The following is a 19,541-nucleotide window of genomic DNA, read 5'->3' as shown; positions in this document are numbered from 1 at the left end:
AGATAGAGAACAGTCTGTATCCTACCAAGGAACTGAAATTAAAACGGTCTTTCATGCTGAGGTTAAGGCAGTGTTTCTGTTCTACCTTTTTACCTCAGTCCTGGAGGAAAGCCTGTGGATTCAGATTTTTCAGTATTATACTGTTCTGTCAAGTAGAGCTAAAAAATAATAATTCTGTCTATTTAAGACAGTATATAGTCTTCTGTCACCGTATTAACAAGATTACAGTTTGGTTGCTTATTTTGATTGGATCCCAGTTATGCAGCATTAGAGAGCAGATGTTCCTGGTGTAATTTGATAGTAATTTTTACTCTATTTTCTAATTTCCAGTCAAGGATAGATGATTTGATGAGACCAAGGCCTCTGTCAAACCTCCACCCTACTCTACCTCAAGCTGATCCCTTGACCTGAAAGAAAGAACAAACAGTTCTGCAGTAAAATTGTTTCATTGTATGCTGTACCTGAGTTGCATTTAGATGAACACAGAGCATCAATAAGATCATTTTGGATAGTCCTTTTTATCCTTGATAAACTATGCCTATGGTTGGAAAATAATTTCATAGCAGATTTAAGCACACATTTTTTAGTAGAAATTGGACTAGAGGCTTGTTGGCAGTAAACAAATTATGATGTGCTGAAAATGTTGTAATGAGAATTGAAATGTAGAGGGTAATAACTGAAGAAGTGGAGCTCTGAGGAAAAAGTACCATACCAAACCTGGTTACGACATATGGTAATTTAGAATTTGTTCATGACAAAAAGTTTTTGTATATATCAGAAGACATGCCAGTTGGAAATTAGATACTGATTTGTTCCTGAGATAAATTAATTAATGGTTGTTGCTTCTATTTTATGTTTGTTATCATTGGTTCTTAATTGCCCCAGAGTGGCAGTAGATGTCAAAAAATGTTCTGTGTGATCAGGCTTTTTAAATTCCATGAACCCCGAACCATTTTGTGCATTCTATAGGTTAAAACTCACACAGGCACATGGCAAGATCGCATTGTATTTCTCAGCTAGAACAAGGAAGTCAAGGGACTAATTCATATTACTCTATGTTCTTTTGTGCCAGCTTTAATTAGTCATTAGTTTTAATTATTCTACAGAAGTTGTAATTTGTGTTTTTAATAGTAACTTTTAAAGAACTTTGAATAAATGTATTGTGAAGTAGATCTTAGTTTCACTATCTGGAACATCGTGAAATGTTAAATGCTGTACTAAATACTCAATGAAAGTAAGAGTATTATAGGGAGGTTTATGTCTGTTTATAACTCTGTCCTTACTTTCCCTCTGGTTTTACAGGGCATAATGACTATATGTGTCCTGCTACTAACCAGTGGCACCATCGACAAGAACAGAAGAAAGAGTTGCCAGGCTTGCCGACTAAGAAATGCTATGAAGTGGGAATGATGAAAGGTGGTATGTACACAGGAATCAACATAATCCTCAGCATTGGTGTTCTGCTGTCTGTCTTTTAACTTCATTGGACAGTTGATATGGTTCTTGAAGGAGGAAGCAACTAATTTTACTGAGTTAATGAAATCACAGGGGGATTAAATAAAAAAAAAAACCCACAACAAAAAACCCCAACTCCCAAATACCATATCATTATTCTTGCCCAAATTTGCATCAAAATTAGTAGGAACACTGACTTCGATAGAGTTAGGGTTCTTCTGTTAATACTTTTAATTCTCTTTTTTTTGGTGTCTTATGATAGACTCCAGATCATGATGAATTAAACTTAACCCAAGATTTTGTAGTATTTTGCAGTTCTGTGTGAAAAGCACTGTTAGTCTCAGATCAGTCCATATCATTAAAATAAACTTCTGAACACGTAATACTTCATCTGTGAATTCTGTAAAGGAAAGGAAATTCCTTTATTCCAGTACTGTGAGTATATTTCATAAGTGAATTACTTTCATCCAACAATGCTAAAGGCTCCCTCATTTTATAAAACCTGAGATAAATGCTGCTTTCTTGGAACATACTTATGTAATATTGCTGTCAGAGAACAAAATCAGGTACTGAATGCTTAGGCTGAGGTGAAATACCACTAAATTACTTTATTTATACATACTGTATTTAACTTCTGGAGGCAAAATTAGAAATATATGACATTACTGAACAATTGCTATGGTGTATTCTTAGATGGCAGAGTTATTCTGTACCATAGTTTTGGATCAGTCATGATACCTGCCTTTCTCTCTATGTTACGTTACCATATATCTGCCAATAGCAGACAGAAGTTAGCTATTTTTAATCCTTTTGAAAAAAACAAGCTCCTAAGTATTAAGAATATTTAAGAATAGGAAATCATGAAGTTTCATATTCACTCTAAAGCAGACAAAAACCTTGTAGCCTACTAAAAATTTCAGATTGCTTTTATTAATGAAGAGTAATCACTACATTCATCAAAACCTATTTCTATAACAAAAATTTAGCAAGCTAGTAAGTGTTGGGAAGACAAAGGGTTAGAACTATGTCTTATGTGTGAAAGGAACTAATTGTTAAATTACAGACTGATTCTTCCTTTCTCTGGCACAATTAATGCTTATTCCACAAAAATTCTGGTACAAGAGAGAGGAATAGCTCATCATGTTTATCTTCCCACAGCAAAAGGTTGTTTAGAAGTCCAGTCTGGGTGGTCAAGATAGGCCAAGTCTTGGAATCTTGGGAGAAAGACTAAAGGGGAAAGAGTAAAAGAAAAATGGTTGTTGCAGTGCTTTGAGATTGAATCTGTGTTTTTCTTAACTCAAGGTTTAGGCAAGAGCTGAAATTGATTTTGTTAATCTCAGTTTTGGGATGCAAGCAGAAGGAAGGTGTCAATTCCCTTTTTAGTTCTATCACTTCAGACAGTAGCTAAATTTTTCATGAGATTTGGTTTATGGATCCAGAGGTTTTTGGTTTCTGTCCTGACATCCTGGTGTATGTGACTAGCACTCTTCAAAGCAAAATGTATATAATTAGTACCATAGCTATGGTCCAGAGAAGTTAATGTTTCAGATAAAACAAATTAAAATCGGAAAATTCCATACATAAATTTGCCATGCAGCTTTAGCTTAGACCCTTGTACATATGCTAGATCATAGTTAAGATATATCGTGTTTTACATTGATGATATTATGTCTTTCATTTAGCACATTTCCATCCATTTGTACTCATACATGCTTAATTAATGATCCGCTGTACCGGTTTGATGTTTTTCATATCTATTCTCTAAGATACATCTTGTAATAGATTTTTCACAGTTCCATATGTAATTGTTTCAATCAGATAAAAATTGCACAGAATACTCAAGTAGCATTCTGTAAATTAAAGTCCAAAAAAAGACTGATTTTGTCTAGATTTTCTTTCTAATATAGATGTTCTGGAATTTAGATTTCATAGAGTGACTCCTACTTGAGTAAAGTCCTGTAGATTTCAACTTTTTCTTTTACAATGCTGTAAGATTTTTACAGTCACTACAGCAACTGGTAGTTCAAAAATAGTCACTGTTGTGGTTTTTTGATTGTATTTTATTTTTTAAAAAATAAGCTCAGAATTTACATACAAGGTGATCACGTGCACAAATTCTACCTGCTCATATAGGACAACAAATAATTTTATGAAGTCTGGGAAAAAATTCTTTAGATTCCTCAGTTGCAGGTTATAAATCTAGCATGCCTGCACAAGAAGTATTCAGGAAAAGTAAAGTTAAAGTAAGATAAAGTAAAATATTCAAGGTTCTGCTGAAGTCTTTACTGATCCCATATTGTCCACGTAGCTGTGGAAGAAAGAAATCCTTTTCTTTAGGTAGTGCTTGATAACTGTCACATTTCTTTCAGATGAAGATAAAGGTTAAGTGAATATTCTTAGTATGCCATCTGGTTAACTTTTAAAGTGTTAACCTTTAAATGTTTTAAAATATTTTTGATTGATTTTTTTCTTTTCTCTGAGGAGATCTCTTCAGCTTTTCTGTTTTAATAGATCTCTTATAATAACACTTCAACATACTCGAATCATGTAATGCTGTAGTTAACTCAAGATCGACATTTTTCTCTAATGATTCAAGGTTGTCTTGATTGAGTCTTTTAATTTAAACAACCTCATTTCATTCATGTTGAAGGATTTGCCTTGTTTAAAGGCATTACTTCTATCATACATTTGAAAAATATACAGTTGTGTCGTATCTCACTTCTATATCTGTCTCCACAATTTGCTTATGATACTCTAACTTTTAGACATAGTAGAAAATGTGTAATCTTTTTTTTTTTGTAAATATAATGCCAGTTTTCTTTCTGCACTGAATTAGCTGAAGTTTCTTAATAAATTGTCAAAGCTGCTAACTTGTGACTTGTATCTATCATTTAACTTCTGAGCAATAGCTCATATTGAATTTCAGTAAATATGGACAAAGGTAGATAAAATCTTGATTAAAAGTCTCCGGTTAATTTTGAACATAAGTTATAAGCTATGATCACTGAGGTTTTTTCTCACAGAAGGTCACTTAATGCAGCATAAAAAAGCTTATATATATATTATTTTTAATAGAGCAAACACAACTGAAATATATTTTTGGGGCTTCATTCAGAAAGTGCAGACTTCAAGTGGCTCTTGAGCTATGCTGTAGGAACATTTATTTATGAGTTTGTGGAAATTTTGTCTTTTTTTTTTTGTCCTGCTGTTCTTTCATGTTTTAAAAACTTCTTTCTGTGCTGAAGTTGTTTTCTTTCCCTCCTTTTATGTTTGCAAGTGTTCCATTCTGCGTCTCTTAACTGTGCTGCTTTGAGAGACAATTAGACTTCCAGAACCTCTGCTGATGTAGTCAGCATCTGAAGCGGAATTTATAGCTGTTACATTTTGTCCAAATGCTTCACTCTCTCCTTCTGAATAAGCCAAAAGGACCTTAAAATTATATGTTTTTATTTAGTCTGTGCACCCTTGTTTGTACATGAGGATAAAACGGTTTCATGGAATAAGCTCCTGATCATGCCTCTCTTTCTCTTGGTTGGGTAGCAGAGAAGAGTAACTTTTTTTTTCTTTATGATCCACTGATGCTTTCCAGAAGATTGTTTGCATTCTGGTTTGAATAAGTATATTCACTTATTTCACGCGATGGGGGGTATCAGATTCCAAACGGAGGATTTACAGAAGTCACAATCCTGAAGCTCCAACCATACATATGGTCCAGGTGCTCTCTACTCCAATATGGATACGGTTTTCCATTTCTTCATTTTTAATGACTTTCTGATGACTTGGCTATGAAGGACATCATTCTCTGAAATCAAAAGAACCTTATTTTTATTGTTATTTATTAATTAAGTATTTTTATAGTGTGTAAAATGAATGGATGTTTCCAGTTATTAGCATGCTGTGGTCTCACCCTCTTTTCACATGTGACAAGGCAGATTTAACATCAAATGCTCTGTGGGATCAAAGCAACAGAGTGCTAGTGCAATCAGTGGCTATGGCAAAAATTTGCTATAAAATTAAATGCTAGATCCTTAATGAACAATCAGTTATTTGTCTGGTAGTCCATTTTTAGCCACCCTGAGACCTACATAATTCTGTCAATTGTCAAACACTGATGGCTTCCCAACCTCAAGTTGTATGAAATGTGGCAATCGAGGATTTGAGTGCTCATGCCTTAGATCCAGATGATGACCATGTATATGACCAAGGGTATTTACTGTCTTTGAACAGCCTGAAATTTCATGTTGTGAAGAGAAGATTCTGAGTGTTTTTTCTGGTGATAATGAAATTACAACATTACAGGGCATTTGAAGCCCACATCCTTCAGTGTTCCCCTCACAAAGTATCTGAGGGCCCTTCGGAGATTACTGCATTACAGCCCATGGAATAAAAGTCTGCGCTGGCCATAACAGTGTTCTATAACCACATTCTAGATGCCTGTAGAAAAGTTCATTAACTTCTAGAGACCGAAGGCTTTCTGTTTTTCTCTTACATTCTTTTGAAGTAGTTACCCACCTGTGACTACATGGAAATTCAGTCTGGTTCAGTGTGACAAAGTTGCTGAAGTGTAAGGCAGATTCTTACAGGGAAAAGAAAAAAATCATTTGGCAAATCTGCCGTCTTCTCAGAGAAGATCCTTGCTGATTTTTGTCTTTAAATGGCGAGAGCTATGCTTTCTTGCTGAATGCTATATTTGTTCATGCTAAAAGATCAGAGAATTATTAAAATAATTCTCAAAAGCAGAGGTAAATTGATGTCTGATGCAACCACTGGAAGGGCGTCAGACTTTCTAGTTTTCCATGTAATTATCTTTTAATGAAATATTTTATTAAAAATAGAAATTAGTGAATGAAGGAAAATGGATTAACAATATGAAACTACTTTGATTTGTCTGAGGAGAACCTTTATGATATTTATTAGACATACTGTTCTGTACTCAGTCAAATAGCTATGTGGGTGGGACCTGATAAATGTATGAGGAAATGTACATTTTTAAGATTTAATTGATGGGCTGAAAGCATATATTCAAGCAGCATTTGAAGCAAAGTTTTGTGAGTTTAGAACAGCCTCCTGGAAAAGAAGATGGAATTGGAACCAGGCTTTTTAGTGAAATGTTCCTTTTTCCCCTTTATATACATTCAAAGTGGATTGTTGCCACTGAATTGTCCCAAAACACAATATTCCACTTTTCTGTCCCCAAAATAAGAAAGAGACACGATTGTTGTGAACACTTTTGCCAAAAATACTCTATCTTCCTATTCCGCTTCACAGAATGATCTGGACTAGAAGGAACTCCAGGAAGTCTCTTGTAGGGCTACCTGCTCAAAGCAGGTTCAACATTGAATTTAGACAAGGTTATTAAAGACCTTTTACAGTCAGGTGGAAATGAGATAACCTGTCTTATGCTTATTTATATGCTATAGCTAGTTATATATTTTTTTAATATTGCATAATTTCTCATGTTTTACTCTTGAGCACTTGTTTAAGATTGCAAAGTTAATTATATCTTATGTTTTAAATTTGCTTTTTGACCTTTACATACTTAAAAATTCCTAATTAGGAATTACTTTAGTTGTGATATTACTTGGGAATAGATATCAATGAGACAGTCCCCATTTAAATTGCTGGTTAATTTTAATTTTAAATGAAGTCTAGGATCCTTACTGTGTCTCCACCTCTTTCTGCCACTTGTTCATAGCACAGGTACCTCAGGGTGTCACTATGCATTCACTGGTTTTGAGCAAGCCTATGCAGGTCAGAACAGATGGTGTCCTCTCCTTGCTGAGCTTGAGAAATTCCTAGTGTACTAGAGCTTCTGGTTCTTCATTTGGTTAAGCATTTACAGTTCAATTCTAGCACTATCAGGCCAAATAGCTTCAATACCCTGATTAATTTAATTTCTAAAGTGTAGCAGTTACAATTTCTTACTGTCTTTGAGAACTATACTAATGGACTCATACTTCTAAAACTACTTGGCTTTTCCAAATCATGGTTGATGTATGGTTCCTGTAAAGACTTTATCGTGACCTCTAGGCTTTGCTGTAAATATTGCCTAGAAATGGGGCAGTTGCCATACCTACTTTAGCCAAAACTTAGTATGATTTGTGCAGGAGTGTCAGTGCTGAAAGAGAGTCAGCTGAATGATGGATTAATTCAGATTCTCTTGTTTCTCTTTTACATGTTCTCTGCTCTTTAAAACATGTGCTTTGAATGCCAAAGATTGAATGCCAAAATACAGATTAGTATGAATAATGTCTTGCACCTTCATCTCTAATTAGTAGATCATTGATTCTCAAACTGTGAGTTATGAATAGTCATTGGAGACCCCACATTGCAATTGCCTGCTTTTTAACAACATTTTTTGTCATTAGAGCTTTAAAAACTTTACACGGCAGATCGGTTTTATGATCTGCATTGTTCCTGATAGGAATACGGGGGCACTGTGATCTGTGATGTGACTTGATCACTGAGAAAACTGGTGACAGAGCTGGGAGTTGAAACAGAGCATCTGAATGCAAGCCCTGGGCCTTGCATCCCCCACTGCAGCTTCTCTTTCCCTCTCTCTCTCTCTTTTAATAGAAGATAGTCCTGATTATAGACAAGAAAAAAGCTCCAGTTTGGAAAAGGATGAGAGACATTTTTTGAAAAAAACACCCACATAAACAGACTTACAGCATTCATCAACCACTCTAGAAAAAATTGCAACATCCAGGTGCACAGACTAAACTCAAATCTCTTATTTGTTTATACTACTGAGTGTCTAGCTATCCTCGTCAGAATCCAGGCTATTAAGCACTGTCACTTGAGGCAGGCCTGTTCAAGATTAGACATAAAATTCTGATTGATTTTTTTAAGATTTCGGACAATGTTTCTCATTTAAAGTAATTGTCAACCCACCTGGGTTTTCAGCACAATTTACATTTCTGTTTGATTTTCTAAAAGAGAGATTGATATGAAATAAAAGGGTTGATTGCCTGAATCATATTTGAAAGAAGTAATTTATTAAGCCTATAAAATTTGAATTTGGAAAGTGGTGTTTCCTTTGGTGAAATCATGTATTTATGTGGAGAGAACAAAGCAGAAAAGCTCTCAAAGTCTCAAAGCTCTCAAAAGCTCCTTGGAAGGATCATCATGCTGAGATACATTACAATATTAGGGCCTACACTTCAGTCGTGGCTTCAGCAATCTCCATCTGTTATATACTTATCAAGAATGTAATTATATTCCTGACCTCTACTTATGTACAGCAGCCACAGTGACCTTATGTTTTAGAGGAAGCTGTAGGATTTTATTTTATTTCCAATGAAGCGTTAAAAAACAATTGAATTCAGCAGCAGTGTGCCTAATGAGGTCTATCTGCAAAGCAGAACTACTGTATGAGGTCATTAGGAGAGGACTACCTTGCTTGCATCCACTTTTCAGACTCTAAAGCCAGTTGTGCTTAGATGATGCTCAGGTTTGTCCCCACAAGGGCACTGTTGACTTCTTCACACTGTTTTCCTTTTGCAATCACTTGCTTTTGCCAACAGCAGCAATGTCAGCAAAGTGAGTCTAGACTGAATTCCAGAGCTCTTCTCCAGCAGTTTAGTAAAACTCTCCTGTATTAGAACATTTGAGAGAGACTTTTTGATTTCTAGCCTCTTCAACTCACACTTCAGTTTCAGAAAGGTGAAAACCCTACTCCCCATATAAAGGGTTTCTGGCATAGAAAAATCTGGTTTCTTCCTTTGTGAACACTAGCGTAAAGGATCCCTGTGGCTTCTCTGCCATGGCCTGTTCTTCTGTGTGTGCTCTTTTAATACTCTGATCATCAAGTGAGCTACAGACTCTCTGACTTTCTGAAGAATGCCTTCTTTATAATCTCTTTTACTTACTGCGTACATTCAGCCTTTTATTCTCAAGTAGGGTTTGTTTTACAAAACACTAAATATTCCTTCTCTCTTGCAATTTTCAACATAATTCTGATGAGGTAGATCAGTCCTGAAGAGTAACAAAATTGTTTAGAGGAGAAAGTGTTTCCAAGCACTTTTGAAATGCTCCTTTAACAAACTGACAAAAGTATAGGCTGGTAATGCTGCAAGGCTCTGAGTGTATATAGAAGTATCAAATGTTTCTTATCATCTGGGATCTGCTGATGAGGAGCCGAACTGTAGAGAAAGTCTCAGGTTCAAAGGTTGCTCTAGACTGGGAAGTTAGCTGGTAAACCATTTACTGAGCACTTTTTCCAAACCCAATTATAGATCCATCTTTTTGTTGTCCTCTTAGAAAAAAACCCAAAGTCATTCCTTTTCCTTCCTGCTATGATTTTTTTTTTTCCCCCTCAGAGTGTGGTCACAACTGTTGATTGTTACAGGGGGTTTCAGCACGGATCCCATACCATCCTGACCCTTACTATCTCCACTCAGACCTTTTTCCTTCAAAATACTATTTCCTTCAAATATCTAAATTTTATAATCCTGTTTAACCTAGGTGTTGCAGTTGTCTTCTAAGGCTGTCCTTTCCCATAACATTTCCACCAGCCTTGTTCTGAACCTGTTCCTCCTAGGAGGCTCAGCTGCTGTGTTGTTGAAATGGAAAGGAAGCAGTAAAAAGAAAAGTCTGCATTACCAGGAAGCCACAAATAAGGAAGAAAATCTTCAAAGCTAAACACTTAAAGCAATTTTAAGTCAGAACTTTTTCTCTGGGTTAAAAGTTACTTATTTTGCAAAACAGTTCCCGTAAGGCAGGAAACAACACTGATACGAATGAGAAGCTATTGCTTACATGCTTGCTGCCTAGAAACTGAACTCTGGTTCTCCAGTTCTGGCACTTAGCTTGCCTTTATGTTTTGACTTGTCAGGTTTCCAAATCTACTTTGTTTCCACTAGTTTAAATGCTTGAAATGCCATTTGAATGTCTGGCAAGTATGAAGTGGAGGTTACTTTGTAGAGTGCTGACTATTGCAGGGCTTTGCAGAATGCTGCCCGTATACCATTAGTGGTACAGCTCAAAGTTATGTGCCAATGACTTTTGAGCAATAACTGCATTCTTGTGCCCATGTCTGGGGCAGTGGCAGATGCCGTTATCACTATCTGAGTGAACTGAGTGTGGGAACTGTAGGATGGCAAGGCACTGGTAGTAAAGGAAAGATACTGAACAGTAGTGAAACATTTTCCATGTCATTTATGGGATTTCTAAGCAGTTAGAGGACAAAAAAAAAGCCAGATATTGTGATAGAGATTATTTTTGTTTACAGTTTGAAATATTCTGACTAATTAATATTTAGTCCAACAACATGTTCCTTCTCTGATTTTACTTCCTCAAAAAGGCGGCACAGAATTTAAAGTTCATGGATTTGTTATTTCCCTGGACTTCCCTTCTAAACCCAATGTCTTCTGGTAGCCTAAGGAAGGAGAGCATCTAAAATGCGACTGGAGTGAACATGAGTTTTGCTCGCAGCAGATGGAAACTACTGTGCCATTACTCACATAGCTATGGCTATACGTAAACACCGATATCAAAACCATCTTCTGTTATTTTGTCAAAAAACCTTTCTGTTGTTGCTGAATCACAATGTGGAAGCCAAGAGTGTATCTACATAGAGTTGTTTGCATGCATTAAGGCTAGTACATGCTAAAAAAAGAAAACTTTTTGTGTGCCTAAAATTTTAGATTGAAATGTTTGTTAAGTAACACATACATGCATGCCAACATGAGATGGTTAAGGTTTACCAATAGTGATTGAGGTGTTGATTTTAATTTTCTTTTAATTTTCTTGCTTAAAATCACTATGTGATTTTAAGTCTTTGTACATTGATTTTAATGTTTTGGGTTTTTCAGAAGTTAAAACTGTTATGCATAAAAGACCCCTGACATCTTCAGGTGAAAGATAATAAAATGTGTTCTAATAACAAACTACCTGAGATCTCACAGCTTTATCACAGCTACAACCTATGACCAGTTATATTTTTTTCTACTTGTATGATGGTTATGATGACATATGTTATGACAACTGCAGAAACTACTAAAAGCAGAGTTTTGCTGTAGTTCAATGAAAAATTATATGAATTTTACTGTAGATCACACACACAAAAAAACCCCTGAAAGAAACAATAAGCCCCTAATCTGTGTTTCTATAAAGATAGACGAGTGACTAGTTCTTTCTGTCAAGGCATTGCCCATGAAAGAGATGAGGATTAGAAAGTTATTTTTTTAGTGCTTTAAAAATCTGTGGTGCAGTATAAACTCAGGAAGTGCAAGGAGAGGATGCGTTTAAAATTTTTTGAGGGAAAAGACACAGGATATACTTACTGACTGCTATATCCTAAAGCAAGTACTTTATAAAGATAGACTTATTTATTTCAGTCATTGCATAAAATGAAAAGATAATATCATGTCTTCCTTCTGAAACAAGATAAGTATACTGGAAAAACAAGACATTAGTAATTAACCTGAGTAGAGTATATCACCTCTGCAAGTGTATAAAGTGACGAAAATTATGCAGGCAGCAATTAGAATTAATTCCCAATCCAGTAATGATGTCCTGGTAATTAAATATATCCTAGAAGCATTAATTAATCCTATTCCCCTTATCACCTTGGTTGTCTTCCCCTCTTCAGATCTTCATCAATTCTCTTCTAGATTTCAGTTTTTCTATGTTCTGCTTTTCCTGTGAATTCTTAGGTGATACAGACCTATCTTCCAGGGCTAGAAGGAGAGGCAGCAGAGCAGTTCCTTGAAAGCTTAGTGTTAAAGTAAGGAAGAGTGGTAAAGAAAATTTTTTTTCTTCTCTCCCATTCTCCTGCACATACCATCTCCTAAGATGGAATGAGAGCTCTCACCAGTCACCTTTCTTTACCCAAATATTTCCTCAGGAGGCAAACCAGAGTCTTACTTAATTATACACATAGAAAGCATACGGAATAACATGTAAAATTCTTTGTTTATAAAATGTGAAATAAAATCTTCTATTTCCAATAGACATTATATAGCAGTTTCTAGGATAAAATACTGTCTTATTCCAGTGTGTAGACCTGGAATTCTGAAGTCAAATGTGCTGCCACTTCTGGTTGCACAGCATCTGCTCCCTGCACCTGTCTTGGAGAGATCACTGTGCTTTTGCCTGTTTATTGACAGTTAAAAAAAGAAATTGCTTCAGAAGTGAATATATTTTTATAATCCAGCAACGCAATGATAATGAACTTCTAGTTTTCTTGAAAGAAGGTGGCAATTTTAAATTATCTTAGTTGCATACTGCTGTAAGGTTCTAAGATGAACAGCATTGGTCTAAGAAAGTTTTACTGAATGGGCTATTCTGAGAAAAATACCACAGCTGCAACATCCTTATCACTTATCCCAAGACAAGAGATATTGTTCCTATCTAAATTCACAGTTTGTGTAATTGCATTCTGTCTACTTACATTTTTTTAAAAAATAAAAGTTATGTCAGTTATTAATAGTTATTAAAACAGTGTTGTCAGGTGTCTTGTGTGTGTCACACAATGACAGGTACAATTAAATTTATGGAAAATCATTTTCTGTGCATGATACGTGCAGTCATGATCTATGTTAATAAAGTATATTAATGGTTGATAAAAGTCGCAAAGTGAAATTCTTAAATGTTAGAAAATACAGAAATTGTCAGCGTGACCTATATTGAATCACCTTATGGTATGATGTTACTAGTATCCTTTGACCACCAGAAAATTGCAAAACTTTGTTTCTGTCACCACAGTTAAATATGTATCCTGAATCTAGCAACTGGTTTTGAAGGTCATTTGCAATGTAAAGTGCAGAGATGTATTTGAAACAGAAACTTAAAGAATGTTCAAAGTTTTTTGGGTTGTGGACATTGCTCAGGTCTGATGTCTTACCTTTTCTGAGGTGATCCAGGAGATCGTAGATCAAGGAAAGTTTGAGTTCTCGAGACCGAGCTCCACATGTGAAGTACCTGGAGCCTTCTCAATGATTGATGACCAGTGCTACAGAGAGTCAAAAAATGATTTGCTGAAAATCTATGTGCTAAAACACTGTTAGAGGACTAGACCTCTGTAGACTTTTGGGGTAAATTTCATTCAAAAGATATTGGAGGATGCTTTTTTTTTTTTTTCCTACATTTGAAGATAAACAAGATAAAGTTAAATATAAAGTTCACCTGAGAGTTTTAACCTTCAAAGAAAGGTACTATCTGTAGAAAATAACATCATTGTAGTTTTTGCTTGCAGCTATTGGAAAGCTGTTCAGAACTTCAGCAAAACTGAAATGGAGCATGAAGAGACAGGTTAATAAATAGGCTGCAAGTGAATGGGCTTTAAACTGACAGGCAGATGCAGTTTACATATTAATACCCACCCCTCATTTGAACAAGTAGAGTGAATGTAGGAGCGTATAAGGGCAAGAGAAGATGAAGGTCTTTTGCATTTTTTGTATCACATTAATGAAAAAAAGACAGTAAGTTTTCCAGATAGCAGGTGGGTGCTTCAAACAAGGCAAAAAGCAAAAGGCAAACAGATGTCGTGTTTAAGGTTTCCAGAATAGTGAATAGGAAGGACATACAAATATCTTGGCAGTTTCAATTTTATCGAATAACCAGGGTTTTTCAGTCTTAATGCCAAGAAAACTTTACTGGTTTTTATCAAATCTGTTCCCATTTGTCGCAAAGAATAAGCATTCTTTACTTGACAAATATTCCTATGAAATTTCTAATAATAAAGAAAGCAAAGAATATTATATAAAGCAGTTCATAGGAAATATGAATTTAAGTAGAATAGGATTTGAGATTATACATATATCTTTAAATCTAAAATACATAATTCTATGGTTCACACAGAGCAAAGAAAATTTTATTCTATTTGTTCTTCTCTTCTTTCTGTGAATATTCTTGAATATTTTATGTAATATTGAAGATATAAAGGTAGAGTTTTGTTCTTAGCAGTAGGTAGAAAGAATCTGACTGTTGGATGGCTGAGATTCAATATTAATCCAATACATTACTAATTTAGGATTTATTTTTTTTAAGAATCTGGAATTTATTTTTTGATTTGTTTCAGTCAGATGTTGGAAAACACTAGTGTTTCATTTGGTTAACATTGACTCCACAGTCTGTATGCAATTTTATTGCTGATCAGGTTCTACTGACTGGAGTATATAATATATATATATGTGCCTCCTTATTTAAAAGGCTTATGTATTTACATACGAAGCTTTATAAAACTGCTTTTGAAAATCTTGGCTCTTGTAGCTTTAAAACTCAAGTGGAAATTGTTTTAGAGCTTTTGCAAGATACATAGCAATTCCATTTTTGGTAGGATATTGTTTTTCATACCGTTTGGCATTTCAGGTTCCTTTATTGGCTGAACTGTGGAATGAAAATTAATGCATTCATATATTTTAAAATCCTTAACAGGATCATTGCACTTTTGGCAATGAAATTGTAGCTTGATAGAGTTGTCTTTTTTGGAATTAGTGACTGTGCATCACTATTATCTCTTTTTAACAGAGATAAAATTTGATTAAGCTGAAGGAGATTAGGAGGCACTTGCATTTTTCAGAGAGATACTCACTCCTATTTGGTCCAAGAAAATGAATAAAAAAATCCCTGTGTTGCTTGTCCATCTAGAGGTTAGGTGAAGAGTTAGTAGTATTTCTGTAAATCTCTGATGAGTATGATGCTTATACATATTCAAAGATCTTTCTGACAGTGATAATAAAAGCTGCTGATGTGATACGGAAGGAATGCCTACTATTACTAACTTTCTTGTCAGATCTGGTCCCTACAAAATCCAATGTAGGCTTACTATGTTTTTTTGTTTGGTTGGTTTTTTTTTAAATCCTGAAATAAAAATGTAAAAATAGATTTGTGGGGGGCATGTCCTCCAAATTTGTTATGTTCCATATTGCTCAATGGACCACTTTTTTTCAAGGTGAAGAAAAGCCAGTGGAAAGCTTGCAGACAAATTAAAAATAAAACTATTGTTCTTATTTAGAATCTAGTTGATTTGTAAGCAGCTAAGTGTGCTTACAGTTGCCACCTTCCCTCTGTTATGCCAAATTCTTATTACATCCTTTTTTTTACTTAACAAGGCAGGCCTGGAACAAGTAAAAAGAAAAACCAAAAAAAACCCTGTCTTATGTTCTAGTAATCTGTTTCATGGAGACTTAAGGCAAAGATGCCCTATTTGTATTTATTAACCCTTAATGGATTGTTTTCTTCATCAAATTGGGTCTACAGCTTTCTAACATACACCAACTTCTAATGTATTCACACTTTCAGCTTTGTTTCTGCATAGTGTGAGAGAGAACCTCTTCTTGTGTGTCCTGAACCTTGTATGAGGTAGTTTCATTTGATACCATCTTGTATGAGAAGAGAAGTGTCAGTGTTTGTGCCTCATTTGTATTCTTGCTACTCCTGGTTTTGTAGTCTTGTATGCGGCTTACAGGCCGAGCAGACCAAGTCAGTTTAGCTGTTTCTTGCACCAAGCTTGTTTCACCCTTCAGAACATCTTGCTTGTCTTTCTCTTATCCCCTTTTCATTTCTTTTATATCTCTTTTTAATAGGGGAAGAACGGAACTGCACACAGTGTTTATTGTAGCATGCCTCATGAGTTAATAAAATCTGTGATTTATGAAGATGCTCTGTCCTCCCTTCCTCTCCTAGTAATTTCTAGCCTTCTATTTACTTTCTAAACTAACTTATCTGATGTTTTTATAGTATTTTTATAACCCCAAGATCTTGTTTCTGAATGTATGTCAGTTCAGAGCCATCTATTTATGAGTATGTTGAACAGTACAGGCCCCAAGGATACCATCAACTGTTCAAAAGGTTATTGCTAGATGAGCAGCTGTAGAATTTAGGGTGCAAGAAAGTTAACAAATGCTTTAGTGTGCATGAACCATGTGGTTTAGTTCACATGGTTATGTCTGCATTTTTCACAGGGCAATTTTAATTCAAAAATATTACACTGATATAAAGCATACAACAAAAATATCTGTTACGGATAGAGCATGCATACTATTGAGTATTGCAATGAAGTAAACTACCATTGAGAATAACTCTATGATGACGTTTTGCCAAAATAAGTCCTACATTTTTTCTTAATAGCAAGAATCTCCCCCTTCTCTCCTAAACAGAAACAGTTTAGTGGGTGGAAAAATTGGTATTGCTGGATGAAAAATGTGAGCAGTGATGCACTTGAGACTTTTGGCTAGTAACTAGTTTAACAAATGGGAAAATGTAGAAAGGTTAAGTAGTAGGAGTGATGAAAGATTTATTGAACTCACTTCATCTGGGAAGATTAATAGAATAGAACCAGAAGACCTACTAGATTTTGAATCAATTAGACTTAAAGTGCTTAATCTTCAAGTACTAGTTAAGTGAAAATATCACCAACGTCAAAGAAAAAGGCAAACAGATCTAAAGATCCTCTCTGTTCCTTTGAGATTGGGAAAGGACACCTGCTGATATGATTCTACATTTATGTGAAAGAATATGGGATGTGAGATAAAGATGCTGCTAACAAAGACTGGTTAGAAGTTTTAAAAAGTTTAAATTTTGTGGTTTGTAAAAAGCTAAGTAAAGAATGTTTCCCACTCCCCCACCCACCAGAGAGACCTGTATTGACCACTTGCAAGTGCCAGCAGTTCTCAAAGCTAGTTTTTCAATTTTTTAAAAATTGTTCTCTCTTCTCTGTTTCTTGAACAATTTGCCTTCTTCTTTATAGATACTTCTTCTTTTGATTTTCAAACTGGGATTAGTGCTGCTTTTCCATATTGCCTAAGAACTCTAAAAGTCCCATCATAAGCTGCCTTCTCCTCTTAAGCTCAATTCCTTGTGTGCTTGCCTTGTTACTTGCTTTTCCATTGCCCCCATTTGATGACTGACTTAAGTTTTTAACTCAGCCTCAAAATGTCAGTGCCTCCTCCACTCAGAGCCAGACTTAATCTTCCCTTTATGGTTAGAGTCTGCATGGGCTTTTATCGTTATGTTTTTCTTGTAACCTTTCCACAAAGGGAGATTTTGTTCCACTATGAGGTCTTATGTTGCTGTTCGAATTGGTATGGCTGACCTGATAATATCCCAAGGTTCAGGGTCATACAGCGCTAAGCACATTGCAGAAGTGTGTAGTAACGACAAAGATGGTTTCTGTTGCAGTTCTTACAGTCTTTTGACAGTAGGTCTCCCACATTAGATTCTAAGATTGCAGTTATCTTTCCTTCTCTTGTTTCTGTTTATCTAATTGTATGACATTCTTTATTGCTGCATAAGCTCATCTTACAATGGGAACTTTTCGGGGTGGTTTTTATGTATGAAGATCGCAGGCTCAGTAATAGGATGATGTTTAATTAAAATAATTTGTGAATTTGAGTAAAACTTTTTGGATAGTATTTGAGAGCTAGGTCTGTGATACATTTGGCCCACTCAGATCGTTAAGTTATTGATCATTTGTAGAATAGTTGTCTACTAGAGTTTGGGACATACTTTGAAGTTTGTGCTGTAAAGAAATATATATTTATTCTCAAATATTGACTTCCTTTTGTGAGGCTAAGGCAGCTATACAGTGTCAATAGTCCAGAGTACTGTGTAAGCCCAACTCGTCTCAATTTTAGGAAGCAATGCACTATCCCTAACACTATGCTTTTTAAAATAGTTTTTCTCTCCAACTGCTCATGTGAGATTCCATATATAGGAAGAAGTCTTCAGAAAATAAACCAAGACTTAATGCTACCTGGATCTGTCAACAGCAGCTGCTCAGTGGCTGAAGCCATGTATATATAATACATACGTCCAAAGAAGGGAGTTAATTATGTTCTTGTGTGTCTCTAGGAATCCGGAAAGATCGCAGAGGTGGGCGAATGATGAAACAAAAACGTCAAAGAGAGGAGCAGGATTCCAGGAATGGGGAGGCTTCTTCTACGGAGCTGCGAGCTCCCACTCTTTGGACGAGTCCACTGGTGGTTAAACACAACAAGAAGAACAGTCCAGCCCTGTCGCTGACGGCGGAACAGATGGTCAGTGCCTTGCTGGAAGCTGAGCCACCCATAGTTTATTCTGAATATGACCCAAATAGACCATTCAACGAAGCCTCTATGATGACCCTGTTGACAAACCTTGCAGACAGAGAATTAGTGCACATGATCAACTGGGCAAAGAGAGTTCCAGGTAAGGAGAAAAAAAGCCCTAGTGGACTTTAAAAGCCTCTACATGACAAACCAATAGAAAAAAGACATACTGGTTTTCACGCTACATCTTCTAATTTCATGCAAGTTGTTCACTTAAGCATAAATACATTAAAAATGAAAATTTTTATGTTATATTGGTTGATTAAAAATTATGGTGCAATGTAAGTGACTTTTGAAGAAAGATTTCTTCAAGAAAAAATGTTTCCCCATACTGTAGAATGTTAGACAGTTTTTTGATTGCAAATCTTTTTTTCAGATAAAAATCAGCACAATTAAAGGTAAAAGCAGGTTATTAAAAACTAAATCTAATCAATTTTATCTAATCAAATTATGTTAATTATTTAGATCCTTTTTTTAAAAAACAGTTACTCTTTTGTAAGCCGTAAATTCAGCATTACTACTGAACCCGTAAATGTTAATATTATTTATTTAATTGCCAGTTTATAATTTTGACTACAAATTACAGATCTTCCAAGAGTTTTGAGTCTGAAAAACGGACAGAACAGCAATTTTTGTGTGAAAATTTTTTCCTACTGGAACTGGATGTTTTTATCTTTATCATTTTGGTGCATCACAGTTGCTGAGCTATGACCTGTCTTTTCTGTAAGGGACTTACAGAATTGTGGGACATACATAAAAATTTTGGTTGACCTCATGTTACACATTCATTCATTTGGGTTAATTAATTTCTATAAATGAAATGAGATAGTAGTTTTGTAATAATGTTCATCATCTTTTAAATTTCAGTCTAAAAGACTATTTTTCATAAGTTAACATTTAAATACTTATTAGAAATTTATTGCACATGGTGTAGTTTTAGCTTTGTAAACATACCAGCATCCATAGTAATTTATACTCTATCATTCACTGGGATTCTGATCTCTTGAATTTTTACTGTAGGCATTTATTTCACTAAAATTATGTAGCTGCTTT

General features: G+C 35.2%; 1 protein-coding gene across 1 annotated transcript in view; it reads left to right on the top strand.

Moving 5' to 3' along the window:
* The window catches only part of ESR1 (estrogen receptor 1), a 162,890-nt gene that overhangs the window by 92,984 nt on the left and 50,365 nt on the right, over positions 1-19,541 (top strand). Inside the window, 4 exon segments of the mRNA XM_086631478.1 lie at positions 1,303-1,340; positions 1,342-1,384; positions 1,387-1,419; positions 18,253-18,588. Coding sequence (XP_086487604.1) covers positions 1,303-1,340; positions 1,342-1,384; positions 1,387-1,419; positions 18,253-18,588 — 450 coding nt within the window.

This window comes from Tauraco erythrolophus, chromosome 2, assembly GCF_009769465.1.
Source record: "Tauraco erythrolophus isolate bTauEry1 chromosome 2, bTauEry1.pri, whole genome shotgun sequence".
NCBI lineage: Eukaryota > Metazoa > Chordata > Aves > Musophagiformes > Musophagidae > Tauraco > Tauraco erythrolophus.
Note: the sequence above shows the minus strand (reverse complement) of the source record. Positions and strands in the feature narration are given on the sequence as shown.